At 38.7% G+C, this 17,229-nt stretch overlaps 1 protein-coding gene across 2 annotated transcripts in view; it reads left to right on the forward strand.

Moving 5' to 3' along the window:
- The window catches only part of Synpr (synaptoporin), a 244,418-nt gene extending 229,173 nt beyond the window's left edge, over positions 1-15,245 (forward strand). For both annotated transcript variants that reach the window (XM_090355356.1, XM_090355362.1), the window contains 2 exons: positions 8,142-8,333; positions 13,533-15,245. In XM_090355356.1, coding sequence (XP_090211482.1) covers positions 8,142-8,333; positions 13,533-13,790 — 450 coding nt within the window. In that variant the 3' untranslated portion in view covers positions 13,791-15,245. The remainder of the gene's footprint in view (positions 1-8,141; positions 8,334-13,532) is intronic.
- The last annotated feature ends 1,984 nt before the right edge of the window (positions 15,246-17,229 follow it).

Raw genomic sequence — 17,229 nt, forward strand, 5'->3', positions numbered from 1 at the left:
TGGCAAGTGAATCTGCTGGTACTTGCAATCGTTGGCTTATTAGCAGTGAGGTAATCATCAAATAAATGGAGTGGGAAGTTCTCTAACAAAATCTGAGGGCAGTGAGTCATAAACAACACTCTGTGGAGCCAGCCACTCATCTAATAGTAGAGACTTTTTGACTTCATGTTTTTTCCTCTCTGATAAAGATGAACAAATTTGATGGCTTGACCTCTCTTCCTAACCCAGCATTTTTTCTTTTTCACATTTGAAACAAGAGGCTCCCTTTCCAAGTCCTGGCATGCTTCCTTCAGAAGGCTTAAGTCACTTTGTTAGGGGATTTGTCATTAACAAGTCTAAACTCTAGGGGGATTAATGGGATCTGACAGCCCGGGCAGTAGCGGGAAGGGGAGACTGGCCTCCTGGGACAGAAAAACTAGAATGGTCTAAATACACTTGAATGAACTTGGAAACCTGGCTTCAGTTTTCCAATTTCATTAAGTAAGAATAAGAATAATATTTCTTCATGGAGTTGTTGCAGAGTTGACATGAAAGTAGTGAACGTGAAGCATTTAGTCAGAAGCTGGCATATGAGCCCCGGTGAGCTTCGGAATCTCCTCATCCCCTCCTTCATCTTCCCTTCTTCCTCCCCTTCTTTTTCCTCTTACCAAGACAAGCAGCCCTATTGCATTAAAATATATCCTCACAAAGTTGAGTGCCCGTGGCTCATGCCTACAGTCCTGGCTACACAGGAGACTGAAATCAGAAACTCATGAAGCCAGCCTGGGCAAGAAAGTCTGTGAGACCCTTATCTCCAATAAGCAACCGGAAAGCAGGTAGTGGAGCCTATTCCTCAAGTGATAGAACACCAGCCACGAGCACAAAAACTCAGAGGCTGTGCCTAGGCCCTGAGTTCAACCTCAGAGCACCATTAGTTGAGCATCAGCAGTGAGCAAGCAAGCTGGGCTAGAATGGGTACCAGCAATACATCCATACACACACACACACACACACACACACACACACACACACACACACACACACGTACATAATAAATAGATTAAATAATAACAAATTAATAGATAGATAGGGAAGATCAGATAAAATGGAATCCATCTGCCCAATCAGAATTAAGCCAGGCTATGTCTTCTTTTAGCTAAACTGATACTGTAAACATCATGGAGAAACATGCAGGTTGCACATCAAAGTTCTTTAGGTTCAGAATGAGATCAGTTCTCAGAATCCATTTACAAGCCATTAAGGAACCATGGGCAAACATATTGCTTCATCTTTTGAGCTGCAATTTCTATGGAATTAATAAAACCACACAGATCCCACACAGAAGAGATTGCCAAAACCCTGAAACACCTTCTGAACACCTTCTGTCTACTCCAGGAGATAAATAACAGAAGCAAAGCTAATAGAAGTTATTTTTAAAAGAATTAATACATATATGGAATAATTGGAAATTGGATATTATAAATTCATCCCCCATGAACACATTATCTCTGCTTGGTAAGTGAGTAGATTTTGTAAACAATCAGGTTCTTGTCTGCAGCCTTGGTAAGAATTTGCTACCCAAGAGTGAGCCACTCACGTCTCCAGATACAAAGAATGGTTTAAGGCACTGCCACTAATCTAGAATTCAATAACATGGTGAGAAAGTTAATCCCTATTAAATTTCCCTTTAAGCCTTCTGGTTAGTAAATGTCATTAACACCTGTTAATCTCTTAGTTTTACAAAATTCTAGGCTCCCAAGCCTTGCATATACATTAACCAGGATTAAAGGTATTTTATTACTAATGTATTACACCGACAGTCACAATCTTCTTGTAGTTTTGGGAAGATGCATTAGTTTAACATTTCTTGTGCATGTATAATTTTTAAGTTAACTCCTTTGTGTAAAAAAAGCACAATTTGCTTTAAATTAAATATGAAACAATGACATAGGAGGTATGTGGCTAAAAGTAAGATAGTTTAAGAAGAAGTAGCTAAATGCTTACAATTTAGAGAAGACCAATTATGTAATCATCCACATGAAATACATCAAAGAACAAATGCTCTTCCATGTTTTCAGAAAGTACATGACACACTACCCATCAAGCTAGGTATTAATTATAAATAAAGCATTTAACCTCTCTATACTTCAGTTACATCATAAGTAAAAGAAAGCAGACATTAGATGCTAAGTTGTAAGGTTAATAATGTTTACAGGGGCTTAGCTGTGGGCCTGGCAGACCAGAAATGCTCAGGAGATAAAAAAAAAAAAGAAGGTTGGTTAAGAATCTGATCTCTGTGCCCAGGAGAGATCAGTCCTGGGAACTCCTATCTTCAGGCTTCCTACTGGGTTTGGCCAATAGGGCACTTCAGCAGGAAATGGGAAAATGAGAGGAAAGAAAGGTCAAATATTTGCTCCATGCCTCACTATCTGTAGGGTAGCCTCAAACTAAGATTCATGCTAGCAGCTCAAAACCCAAAACTTTCAAGCTAATGTCTTTAGTATTTTTTTTAATCTAGTACCTCTATTTTCATGTTCTTTTTAGTCATAACTTGACTCGCGCCTACTTTTTGATATTCTTTGATGCAAATAATCTGTGTGTGTATGTGTGTGTGTGTGTGTGTGTGTGTGTGTGTGTGTGTGTGTGTGTGTACCAGGGCTTGAACTCAGGGATTGGGCACTGTCTTTTACACACTTGCTTTTGGTAGTTAATTGAAGGTAAGAGCCTTGTGGGCCTCTATTGACTTTAACAACTGTTTCTAATTATGGTGAGAGTTAATAAACAAATATGGAAGAAGATGTCGCCGACTACTTGTCTATATATATCTGTATACACACATGTATATATGTATGTGTGTATGTGTGTGTGTGTGTGTGTGTGTGTGTGTGTGTGAGAGAGAGAGAGAGAGAGAGAGAGAGAGAGAGTATAACGAGAAGTGTAGACTCCCTATCTTGCATGTTTTATGTTTCCTAAGACTCTTCTCAAGACATACTCAAAGACTCTTACTCAAAACATACTACTGTGGGGGGGGAGGAAAATGGGGACCAAGACATGTGAAAGGGTATCAATGTATGGGAATTGATGCACCATCTATTTGGCAAATATCATGTAACCCTTCTATTAATTACAATAAAAACTATATGAAAAAAAGAAAAAAAACATACTACTGGGCTATGTGAGTGAATGAGTGAAATATATTTCCTCATGTTTACGAGTCAAAAAGATGTTCATGTCCCCCCAACTAACTGTCACATTCAAAACATTTCCAGCTCTGCGGAGAGGGCTCCATCCCAGTCTTTGAAATCTGTGCATAGCTCATGTTGCATGCTCAGGTGGGTTAAAACTGAAGTCAACTGGAAAAAGATATTTACCAATAATATATCAGACAAATGCTTAATATCCAGTATCTACAGGGAACTCAAGAAACTAATCCCCCCCAAACCCAACAAACCAACCACTAAATGATCAAGGGAACTAAAGAGAGACTTATCAAAAGAAGAGATTAAAATAGCAGAAAAGCATATGAGAAAATGCTCATCATCCATGGTCATAAAGGAAATGCAAATAAAAACAACCTTGAGAGGGTCGGGAGTTTGGCCTAGTGGTAGAGTGCCTGCCTAGCATGCACGAAGACCCAGGTTCAACTCCTCGATTCCTTGGTACCACATACATAGAAAAAGGCTGGAAGTGGTGCTGTGGCTCAAGTGGCAGAATGCTAGCCTTGAGAAAAGCCCAAGAACAGTGCTCAGGCCCTGAGCGCAAGCCCAGGACTGGCCAAAAGAACAACAACAACAACAAAACCCTAAGATACCACCTTACCCCAATTAGAGTGGCCAAGATTTTGAACTCAGACAATGACAGATGCTGGTGGGATTGTGGAGAAAAAAGAACCCTACTGCACTGCTGGTGGGATTGTAAGCAAGTTCAGCCACTCTGGAAAGCAGTGTGGAGGTTTCTTAAAGAACTGAAAATAGATCTTCCCTATGATCTGCCATACCACTGCTGGGCATCTATCCTGAACATCATAACCCAAGATATGATAAGGACACCTGCTCAGCTATGTTCATCTCTGCACTATTCACAATAGCCAAGCGATGGAAACAATCCAGATGCCCTACTGCAGATGAAGGGATACATAAAATGTGATATATATATATATATATAGTGGAATTCTACATAGCCAACAGACAAGATAAAATAATGGCACCTGCAGGGAAGTGGATGAATCTAGAGTGAATCATGTTGCGTGAGACAAGTCAAGACCAAAGGAACAAAAGGCACATGGCATCCTTAATATGTGGCTATTAGATCCAAACAGTATAAGAGAGAGGATTCATTATTCACATACCCAATGCTATGGACATGGTATTGAAAATATAAACACAACTACATAGACATAAAAATTTGTGACTCTACAGACATAATGCTTTAATACATAGATTAATATATATCTATGACATACAAAACCTCAGCCTAACTATAATTATGTTTTAAAATCTAAGTGCCAGTGATTGTATATAGAGATTCCCTTCCTGAATACTTGTTTGTTAAAAGTGTCATTTGAAATATGATGTAAAAATCAATGTTAATAAATTCCTTACAAAAAAACAGTCAGAAATAGGGTCCTTACTAAGTTTCTTTAAAACAATGATAGCTTGCATTGCTCAGATGAACCCAGCTAACCACCAGGTTCCTTCAAAAGTGGAAATGTGAGCAGAAGCATGAGTGTCAGAGTGACACAATGTGAGAAGGGACAGTCTGGCTATTCCTGACGAGCATGGACGAGGGTCATGAAAGCATAAATGCCATCCTTAAAAATGGGAAGAAGTCTTTCCATTTCCTAACAAATGGGTCGATGTCATTTTTTCTGACAGCAGCATAGGATTCCATTGTGTACAAATACCACAACTTGTTGATCCACTCATCAACTGAGGGACATCTACGTTGGTTCCATATCTTTGCTATGGTGAATAGTGCTGCAATGAACATTGTTGTGCTAGTGGATTTAGTATCGACCCATTTGTTAGGAAATGGAAAGACTTAGAAAAAAATCATATTATGTGAAGTAAGCCAGACTCAAAGGAACTTAGGCTCAGTGGTTTCCCTTATTTGTCATAATCAGTAGAAACCTTGGGCTCTACTAGCAGAGATTTGCAATAGAGCAAAATCTTGATACATAAGGCCATTTAGTATGAAGCTAATTGAAAGGACCTCCAGGATATTGAAACAAAAGCCATATAATGAATGATTGTTGTCCTTAATGTACTATGTTATCTCTCATCTCTTTTGCTGTCCCTTGGTTATATCATATTGTTATGTCTCACTTTGTTATCTGATATATTGGATATATTTGTATTTGGTTATTTGAAATTGGATAGGGAAGGGGGGAAATCAAGATGAGGGGTGGGGGTAGGGGGGAGAGTAATGGGGACCAAGACATGTGAAAGAGTATCAATATATGTGAATTAATGCACCTTCTATCTGGCAAATATCATGTAACCCTTTTATTAATTACAATAAAAAATATTTTAAAAAATGGGAAGAAGTCAGAAAAATGACCCTGAGTTAAGGCAGAGGGGCCAACTTACATCTTATTTTAGCTGTGTGACACATACTTTGGACTTCTGATATCCAGAAACAATAGATAATATGTCTGTATAACTTGAAAATAATGAAATACTCACCAGAGGAGGTGTGAACAGACAGTTAGGATTTGATGCAGTCTGGCTTGTTCAACCATTCCTTCAGTTTCCAATACAAAGCCATCACAGGAATTTCTTTATTCCAATTATTCATATCACTTTGGAGACAGCTGTAGATAATGTATTTGTTTACTTGTTTTTTTACATTCATGCTGCCTCATTCCAAAAAGCATTTAAGACAGCTTTACAAGGGTATATGTGACTCAAAAGGAACTAATTTAAAATGAGAGGTTAAAAAGGATTTGTGAAGAAAGCACCTGCTATGTGGGAGGGGAAAAGAAGCTTCTAGGCTCTTAACAACCAAAATCTCAGTGATGTAAGGGGATGACCATTTAGAAAAATATCTGCAAACTACCATGTCCTAGAAATTTTATGAATGGAAGATGAATTGCCTGCAATATTCTATAACCAAAATGAAAAGGTAATTTAGCAAATAAGAATTCATAACAACTTCCAGATGAAAGGGGAGCTAGTTCTCAGAATTAGTCACTTTTAGCTGTGAGACCTTTAGGATATCTCACACCTCACAAATGCCAGCACACACAGCACCATTAGGGTGGAAGATTACCTTCAGCAAATGTCAGGCTGTCTTAAAGAAAAATTATTCAGGCCCAAGCTGAAGACAGGACAGTCCAGGCAAGGAAGATACGCCCTTAAGTAGGAAAGAACCACATTCCAGGAAAACTTGTTACAAATGAAAGAGAAATCTAGGTTCTGTGGATACATACATTTGCTAGTTTTCTTTTCCTGTCAGTGTCTTTATTGTTTTAGGTAAGTAGCACAAGGTTATTTTATTGTTATTGGTTTGTTGTTTTTTTTTAATTTATTTTGGTTTTGGTTGCTGTTGATTGTGTCTGTGAACTCAAAGATTCATGTGCATTAAAGTGCCCTACTGTTTAGTACCCTGTTTGTGCTGGTTATTTTTGAGATAGGGTCTTAATTCATTCCTGGGCATACATCTGGATCACGATCCATCTCCTTTAGACTTTTTGCCATAGCTAGGATGATAGGCACATGACACTGTGCCAAGTATCTTCCACTGAGGTGGAGTCCCATGGACTTTTCTGTTCAAACTAGCAGAAAACTGCAATCTTCTCAATTTCAGCCTTCCAGATAGCAGGATGAGAGGGTTGTGGAGTCACTATATAAGTTTTGGTTGAGAAGGCATCTCAAGACTTTTCTGCCCCAGCTGACCTAAAATTGTGACCTTTTTGCTCTCATCCTCTCAGGTAGCTAGCATTACAGATGTGTGCCAACACTACCCAGTTAACATTTAGTATTTTTTACAATGGTCAAATATATCTGAAAAAAAATATATCCATGAGCTTGATCTGCCTGTTTAAACTGTGAATCCCACCTGCCGTCCCCTTCAAGACATGCAGAAGAAGAAAGATCATGAAATAGCCCCTGTCCGAAACTTGGAGATATTTCTCTAAAAAGACTATTCACTTACATAACAGATTTTATTTGGTAAGAATTAAGTAGCTTCTTTCCACTGCCCACATATCAGGTGTCTTTCACGGTCTGAAACATCTAGATATGAATTCTGGACCTCTCACTTTCTGTCAAACCTTAGTTTTATGGGCCCTCAGTTTCTTCATGTTTAAAATGAGTGTTACAAATCATTTAACGCAATTGTTATCTTCAATATAACACAGTTCCAATTATCAAACAGATAATAAATACACAGATACTACTGTCTGTAATATTACTGGGGTTTATAACTTGAGACTTGCAATTACTTAGACAGGTGTCCTGCCATTTGAACCACACATCCAGTCTTGTTGTTTGAGTTACTTTTCAGATCAGATCTTGCAATTTTTTGCTTAGCACCAGCTTCTACCACAATCCTCCCACATGTGCCTCCCATGTGACTGGCATATCACCATCCCCAGATTATTAATTAAAATAGTCTTACCACCCCCCATCCCACTGGATTGGTCTCCAACTGTGTTCTTCCAAATCTCTACTTTCTATGTAGCTGGGATTGCCCCACCATACAGCCCCAAGAGTGTTTAACAGTTGAAAGGAATCGCTAAATCTTTGAAATTATCTCAGCATAGTGGTTAAAAGCCTGGACTGTGTAACCTGGAAGCCATCACTGACAGTTTCTAGAGTCTCAGGCAAGTTGTGTAAGCATTCTCTGTCTCGGTTTTTCCATATGCAAATAGGGTAGTGTTCATAACATTTATAGGAGGATGTTGTAGGCACTGTTAGATGAGGATGATGGGATCTTTGGCATCATTCCTATAATGTAATAAGCATTGGATAATTATTAGTATTTTACTTATCTCATGTAACTACAATTATAACATTACATGACTTTTGTTTCTCAACATGTCTCGCCTGGTCCTGATGCTAGAGATTTTGGACTCTTCCAAAAGGCTAATGCAAAGGTTACATAAACTAATGGTTTGGTTTCTGGGATTCACATTTCATTTTTTATCTGTGTTTCTGCAGGATTTCATTGTCACCGTCGTCTTTTCATTCTTGTGGTTGGTGGGCTCATCTGCTTGGGCAAAAGGACTGTCTGATGTGAAAGTCGCAACAGATCCTAAAGAAGTGTTTTTACTGATGTCAGCTTGCAAACAACAGACCAACAAGTGCACTGCCGTGCATAGCCCTGTCATGTCTAGCTTGAACACATCTGTGGTAAGTAGGATTTCATCTAGGCTTGATATCCCAGATCGTCATTTGCTAACCACCTACAAGAAATCACCTTTAGAGCTGAGCACTGGTGGCTCATGCCTGTAATCCTAGCTACTCAGGAGGCTGAGATCTGAGGATCACCATTCAAAGCCAACTCAAGCACAAAAGTCTGTGAGATTCTTATTTCCAGTTATCCACCAGAAAACTGGAAGGGGCACTGTGGCTTAAGCGGTAGAGCAATAGCCTTGAGCTGGAGAGCTCAGGGACAGTGCCCAGGCCCAGAGTTCACATCCCATGACCGACAAAAAAAAAAAGGAAAAAGAAATCACCATTAGAATCATCTTGGAAATGTCTTCCTCCAAATCCAGGACAATCATAAGGATTATACTTCAGTCTAGGGACAAGATGATCTTTTAGCCTTCAAGTTTTTAATTGTCAGACTTGATATACTCTAATTAGACACACGTTCTGGAGTTCTCAGTTTAAAAAAAAAAGTCCTAGTAAGTATTAGCAGTTGCACACTACATGACAGTCAAGTCAAAAATCCTAAGCCATAGCAGATACAAAACTTGAATATTCCAGCTGAAGCCTTCCAGAACTTAAAAGGAAGTTTCCAGGGTGTCGGGGAAAACATTATTCAAGTAACACATAGTTAGAGGGCACCCAATTGATTGCTTATAAATATTCAGGCTTTGTAGTGTTCCAAAGAAAATTCATGGCATGAAAAAGTACTCATAATAGCTATGATAATTTTTAAAAAATTTTATCCATCCCCTGGTTTAGTTGCTTGATAGCTTTATTTGAAAAGCTATACTAAATTAGTTGAACAAAATCAAATATTGTCATCAAGGATATAGCTCTTATGGAGAAGGAGGGAAACTAAGTTAGTAGGGATGCTAAATTTGATTCTTAATTTATAAGTGGGAGAACTTGTGTTCCTCCAGAGAAAGAAGCCTTGTCTGGAAGACAAGCTGTAATAGCAACAAGAAGTAGCACTTATGGAAGAATAGGAGGCTCAGAAGTGCTGGTTAAAGGAACAACATGCTTTAGAAAACCCTAAAAATAATTACCTTTGCTTCAAGGTTAATGTGTGTTTTTCCAGCTTTGTGTAACTCAACCTAGGAAGGCACTTATAAAGAAGGAAATGATGGTCTAAGTGGGAGCCCTACCTTAGTCAGACAGCAAGCCTGAACATAAATTCAGCTTTAGGGACTCACAAGCATTGTTTATTTTGAGCTCAGTTATGTACATTAATATACAGAATTGTTGCTTCTGTAACTTGTTTGCAGACACCATTTAATCAGTGATTAATCTTAAAACATAAGAGAAAAAGATATGATTTGCTTGCTGCCTTTGTTCATTTTGTAATTCCCCAACTACGTGGAAATTACAACGTTCTAATTCTAATTCTACTGCTAACATCACGAATGCCAAAGGGTAAGAATTATGAATGAAAAACAATTGGTCTTATCTCCTGAAACCAAATTGCATTGTTTGGATGGAAACAAAACAGCATGACATGTATGTAGGACAGGAGTTAGTGATAATATAGTTATATATGTCATTTAAGAGTCTTTCAGCTCCCAAACATACATATTTATGGATCCATGTATACATGTTATACATAGTATGAGTAACATGAAATTATATAATTACATCTATAATTTTAGATGCATATTTATATATTTATTAAAATAAAGATGCACATATAAATATAAAATGTCTATGAAGAGGGCCGGGAGTTTGGCCTAGTGGTGGAGTGCTTGCCTAACATGCACGAAGACCCGGGTTCGATTCCTCGGTACCACATGCATAGAAAAAAGCTGGAAGTGATGCTGAGGCTCAAGTGGTAGAGCTCTAGCCTTGAGAAAGTCCAAGCTCAGGGCTCAGGCCTTGAGCTCAAGCCCAGGACTGGCAAAAAAATTGTCTATGAAGACATGGAGACTCAATGAAAATTGTTGATTAATAAGAGCTAGGGGGAAGAAAAAGCAGGAAATAGGGTTATTTTGAGCAGAACACAATATATGCATATCTGAAATACCACAGCAAGACCATACAGTCCAATTTTAATACGCATTGTAAAAATTCAATTACAGAAATCTAAAATAGGCTCTGTTGGAACGTGGGAACATGTGAAAGAGGTTGGGCTAACAAGGAGGTGTATAAAGACAAATATGATCAAAGTAGCTCATTTGCATGTATGAAAAATAGAACAGCAAAAACTGTTGAGATTGTTTTAAGAAGGGAGCGAGTAGGCTAGAGTGAGAGGAGAGAGAATTAGTTGAAATACCTTTGTACACATGTGGAAATGTCATAATGAAATTCCTCCCATACAATTAATGTATGTTAATTTAAAAAGAAGTTTTTAGTTCCTCGTCATGGGAATGCTATTTTAATCTACCCAACACAAAATTATCTTCATATCCCTAAAGTCAGTTCTGCCGGCCCCACTTCTGGTACTAATGCCTACATCCATTCAAGTGTTTACATTGCAAAACATACAAACTGACTAATACCATCAGAAAAAAGAATGTCCTCAGAAAAACACTAGGCAGCTGGTGAACCAGAAGAGATTTGAAGATGCAAGAATGGGCAGCATCTAGGAAGGAATAAGTGTTTTAGACACCATTGATTTGCCATTACTGGGTTGTTTCACATAACCTGACATTTCTCAAAGCTACAGGAATGAACTCTAGACAACTGGCTGAAACGTGGCTCTGCAAAGGAAATCATATTTTAGTACCAAAATCAGGGGACAGGATATTAATCAACCAAAGCACATTTTTTAATTACACACTTGTTTGCCTTCAAGTCATATTGAGCTGACTTATGCAAAAACTAGAAAATAATTATAAAAACATGAGGAATATGCCTTCTCAGGGTAGAATCTAGTGCCAGGAGCTGGAAGACATTCAGGAAACTGGATAATTCTCATCCTTTACCTCTTACTTCTGCCTCTTTTGATATCTCTGTGCCTTTCTGTTGAAAAAAATGTCTACAATAGTAGAGTCTAGGTGTAAGTCTGGGGAAAAGTAAGACCCTATCTCAAAATAATCAATGCAAAGAAGGTCTGGAATTATGGCTCAATAGTAAAGAACATGTCCAGACAACACTATCTATTTTTCATCTACTCTATCAAAATCTGCTTCAATTTATGCAGCAGCTAAAGAGTCAACAGAATATAATGCATAAAAATATTTCAGAAGGCCAGGCACTGTGGCTCATACCTGTAACCCTAGCTACTCAGGAGGCTGAGATATGAGGATCACAGTTCAAAGCCAGCCCAGGCACTAAAAAGTCCATGAGACACTTATCTCCAGTTAACCACTAGAAAACTGGAAGTGGTGCTGTGGCTCAAGGGGTAGAGTGGTAGCCTTGAGCTAAAGAGCTCAGGGACACCACCCATGCCCAGAGTTCAAGTCCCATGACCAACAAAAAAAATTAGAAAAATGATTCAGAACAAAATTTATAATTTACTAATGCCCCAGGCATTGTCTCCTTTATCTACATCCATTTTAATCCTCCTAAAGGAAAGAAACATTTTTATTCTACTTAGGAAAAACAACCCTGAAATCCAGGGACAAAATAAATATGCATACACTGCCCTCTCCCCCATATTCCAAATGTATGAATTCCCCTCCTCCAAGACTGACACTCAATTAATCAGGCTGAGCTATGATCCCCTGCAGCTAAGATATCGCCCTACTTTTGCAAATCCCATGCTCCAAGCTCTCTGGGCCCTGTTTTGACTACACTGAAACTGGATCTAATTCCAACCCCTGGCGCGTGCGCGAGCGCACACACACACACACACACACACACACACACACACACACACACACTTCTGTAACATTCTAGACTACCCACCAGAAGCCAAGGAATATGTTTTAACCCAGGAACAAACTTCCAGAACCCCATTCCAGAGCTCTAGTTGTTGCCCAAGTCCATTTTAACTTGTCAGAGTCATGCTGGAGAAATAACTAAGTATTTCAGGGTCATCACAGCTTCGGATCATACTATAGTAACCTATCTCCCATGGCTATAGAACAAGCCCTGTAATGGGGACTCTTGTTTAGGTCTTTTGCAATGGCAATAAATTCTGCTTCTAGTAAGCCCTGGGATCTAGGGAAGTACCATCAGATCTCCTGTCTCCTGCTGGACAGTAAGAGGAATTTCCATAGAACAGCTTCAATTTGTAGATCGTCAGCACGCCTTCCATGCCTCTGAAAAATCTGTACTTCCTCTACAGTCTGGGTTCCACCTTCACTCCTGAACATGAGAAGCAGAAGTCAAGGGAGAACAACTTTAATTTCCTCAACTACCTGGAGACTCAGCCCCTGAGGATGCTATCCAGCTCTATTTTCCTGTGTATCATCTGGCCCAGTGCTTATTCCAAGATGTTTAAATCCACTAATTTAAAAAAAAACATTTGAGGGTGAAATTGAAAAAAATATAGTGTAGGTGTATATGGGCATGCACGTGTGTGTGTGTGTGTGTGTGTGTGTGTGTGTGTGTGTGTGTATGTGTGTGTGTCAGTGCTAGGACTTGAATTTAGGACTTCACTTGGATTATTCCTTCAAACTTGGTACTCTACCACCTGAAACATACCTTCACACCTGGCTTTTTGTTGGTTAATTGGAGATAAGAGTCCTGTGGATTTTCCTGACCAGGCTGGCTCCAAACCACAATCCTCAGATCTCAGCCCCCTGAGTAGCTAGGATTACAGGTATGAGCCACCATTACCCAGAATATACCATATGCCATGTAAAAATAACCTTGTATAACATGAAGAATGCATCCTCACTCATAGAGATAATGATGGTTTGTGCAAGGTTTAAGACTATCACATTAGACAAAACAGGGTTTAGATTCCTTCTCCAATACATACCAAGTCATATAAAGTTGGACCAGAATCTTACTCTTGCTAAACTTTTAATATGAACATATAACAGCAGAGTCCATTTTGACCAAGGAGATCAATATATCTAAAGTCATTTATGCAGTGCTTGGCATTTAGCAAACAATCAACTATCTGATTTAATTTGCCTATTCTAAACCAAATAGTGGTTTCATGTGAAACATTAAAACCAGCTCAGTCATAAATGAAAAGTGTTCGTACACAAGGGTTTTTCTGAAACTGTGATTTTTCTAGAGTCTCTGTGTCTATAGTCTATCACTTCCTTTGCTCTGATCCTCCTTCAGGTGTTTGGATTCTTGAATTTCATCCTCTGGGCTGGAAACATCTGGTTTGTCTTCAAGGAAACTGGCTGGCATTCCTCGGGACAGAGATACCTTTCAGATCCTATGGAGAAGCACTCTAGCAGCTATCATCAAGGCAGTTACAACCAAGAAAGTTATGGGTCAAGTGGTGGGTATAGCCAGCAGGCAAATTTGGGGCCATCCTCTGATGAGTTTGACCAACAGCCTGCTGGCCCCACTTCTTTTACCAATCAGATTTAATCAAGTAATGTTTGCCTCCTTCTGGAGAAGAAGCCTCACCACCTTCCATTTTGGTGGCAGAAGAGTTTTTATTAAAAGGAGTTCCAGTTATTAGTGCATAATAAGTTTGAATGTGAATTGGAGATCTGTCATCCTCATTAAGGCAGAAAGGCCTGGGCCATGATAAATGGTACTTACAGATGAGATGACATGTGGAGATACATTATTCATCACAAATAGCTAATTGGAGAGTACCTTGTTATATACAAAGATACTTTAGGGTCATTTCGTATGTGCATTGAAATAGTAGGAACATTTTGTAGCTTAAAGTCTCTTGTATGTAATATGCATAAAGCTAATTAAATAGAGTGAATTTTCTCATGCATTTTGATGCACAGGACATTTAAACAATTCCTAGAAGACAATTTGGTATGTCACAATGTACCACAACATGCATGTATTATGACTTCTTAGTTTTAGACCCAGTAGGACTGCAAGTTTCTATTTGTTTCAGATAGTTTCTCTGTATTTTTCTCACTTAGTAAACCAATGCTCATATGATTTAATGCATGGATGAGCATTTTCTCACACAGTAAACATTTGGCTGTATTTATGAAGACTTTCTAGTATGCATCATGTATTTGTTCAATGGATATTTAAAGAAATATATTTATGACTTTGTATACTTTACAAATTTGTCTTTGATGTTACCCAGATTCTGATTGCATTGTTACTAGGATTTGGGGTGTTTCCCCTATTACAAAAGTGTTACATATGGTAAATGTCTAGTATTTATCCTAGTTATTCTGCTAAATATTTACATTCTTGTAACTTTCTATAGTGTTTTGTGGCTCTTTTCTGTGGATCATGACTATCAAGGTCCAATAACTGTGCTTTTGGGGTGGCAGTTTCTCAGAACCCTGGAAATGCAGATTAGATAAAACAGGTAAGATGCTGTTGTGTTGAAGAATTAGTCTAGGAAGCATATGCAGTAGACCTACATGACTAGCCAATCATTTAAACCCTATTTATTTGTCAAGCGAATTATTTTCCTCCATCCAATTATTCAAAATTCTAAAGACACATTCAACATAATTACTACTTCTGATTTGAGTACAACACATAAATTAAAAATGGTTTCCACATGTCACTCTGTATACCAAGGGGAATTCTCTTAAAATATACCCGAGAATGTATTCATTCTCAAGAAAATGCCGGTCTTTCTTCTTTATTTAATTCAATTGAAGCACTAGGGACCAACAGGAAGGGCAAAATGAGCATCTGTATTTTTAGACAAGAGTTCTGATCAATATACAAACTCAATGTGCACTCTGTGATCTCCAAAGCATTATAGCACAAAACAGCCTTGTGTCTTTGATAATATCTGTAATCAGTTTCTTGATCCTGTGGGATAAATCTGTATTGTGATATTTATTTGACCTTAATAAAGTTATTGCATACAATGCTGTTGAGCAATGACAAGGCCTCAATCATGGTACCTGGTTGGCTGTAGCAACCAGAGAACAAGGGTTAAATGCAACACCTCCACCCTCCCCCTTCCTTGATTGCTGAGCCCAGTGTTACTCATTCAACCCAAATGACAGGTGTACAGGGTGGGTTCTGAGACCAGACCACCCATGCTGCCTCTTAACTTGCTTTCCCTTTTCTCCTCAATGCTTCATCCACATAGCCTGAGAGAATACATTAGTTTTCTTGGCTGAAAACAGTTACTCTACGTGTAGAGGCTTAACCCTAAATACATTATGGTTCTTCAGAATAGAAGCATAGATCTCCAGTATTGACCCAATTAGATCTCATGGTACTAATCGGAGGCTCAAAAGGGTTTGGGGGAATCTATTTTGTTGTCATTTCTAACTTCTCAAGGCTGCTTATAGTTATCGGTTCTAGCCCTTCTCCATCTCTGAGCCAGCAATAGTTGGTCAAGCCCTTCTCACTGGGCATCATTGTCATCCTGCCTTACTATCCCCTTCTTCTGCCTTTAAGGATCTTTGTGATCCTGGGACCATTCTATAAATAGGAATATTTTGTCCACTGTAAAGACAATCAGTCAATCACCTCATTTCCATCAGGAGCTTCACACCCCTTTGAAATTTATTCTGACATATTCATACATTTGGGGACTCATGAGATGGATAGCTTGCACCAGTATACTGCTGTAGTTCTTGTAACTCAGAGACAAAGTGACAGAGTATAAGGAGATTTCTGAGCAGATTTGCTTCCAGAGCTCAAAAGCTGATAATGATGATTAAAACTCAGCAGTTGTTCCAATCATTAGGATTAATTTTCTTGTTAGGAATGGTTGGTTCCATTTCCTGCTGAAATTCTCCAGCAAAAGGAAATGTATCACTTTCAATGGGATGACTGAGGAACCATACATTTACTCAATCCAGAGAGATAAACAGAGATGGTTCTCTAATATTTGATGGACCAATGAAAATGATTACATATAAGCCTGAAGTTATATTATTATATCTCATTGTCTCAATTAGCAATTCCCTTGCAAGGGCTGGCCTTAATTAACTATATTTTCCTACAACCCTCACATCTAAAACAATGCCTGGAGTTTATGAGGGCCTCCATTCTTGTTAAATAAATATGTGATATAAATCATTAGTAATTGTTCTTAAAATATGGAAACTAGTATAATATAAATGGTAGGTTATTTAGGAAGAAAAGATAGTCCAAAGGGTCTTTTGGAAAGTTTCTGACATGCTTACAAGCAGCTTTCTATGACAAAAAGTGTTTCCTGTACCCAAACCTAGAAAATTGCTCCTCTTCCCTTTCCATTGGGTCCTTTCCAGCATGTTCTCTCTTGCTATCCAGTGTTGGAGCTCAGAAAACAACTCTGTAAGACACGCTGCTTTGAACTTCAACTTGGAACATCTGGGAAGCAGCTAAGGCAGGAGAGAACTTTCCCTGATGTCCCCACCATCAATCTAGGGCCAGATGGCAGACAGTCATCCTCAAAGCTTCTTGACATTTCAACCAATAGAGATTGAACTCTTGAACTTGGTTCACAGAGGAAGAGACTTAAAATCAAAGACTACACTCAGAGCCCAGAGGAACTTTGTCCCAAGCCACTGTGCTCTAAGCTTATTCTCTCTGCAGGAATTCATCCTCTACCTCATAAAAACTGCCTACAATTTCCCACTGTCCCCCTGTGTCCCTCTTCATGAACAGGGTATTTAAGCTCCTGTGTCCCTCTTCATGAACAGGGTATTTAAGCTTCAATGTCTTTCCCCTGTTAAGTGTTATAATTAAGTTGGTTCATATACATGTAGGCATGGATGTTACAGAACTAATGCTCTCTCCTGCCAATGTCTGCTGTCAGTTTGTTTCAACATACTCAATTACAAAACTTTCAGAGAGGAAGTTTGAACTTTCCTATATTCACACACCCCTATGTACTAGAGGATGCCTAGAAGAGTTTACTGGAGCT

Source organism: Megascapheus bottae, chromosome 2, assembly GCF_031878675.1.
Source record: "Megascapheus bottae isolate mThoBot1 chromosome 2, mThoBot2.hap1, whole genome shotgun sequence".
Taxonomy (NCBI): domain Eukaryota; kingdom Metazoa; phylum Chordata; class Mammalia; order Rodentia; family Geomyidae; genus Megascapheus; species Megascapheus bottae.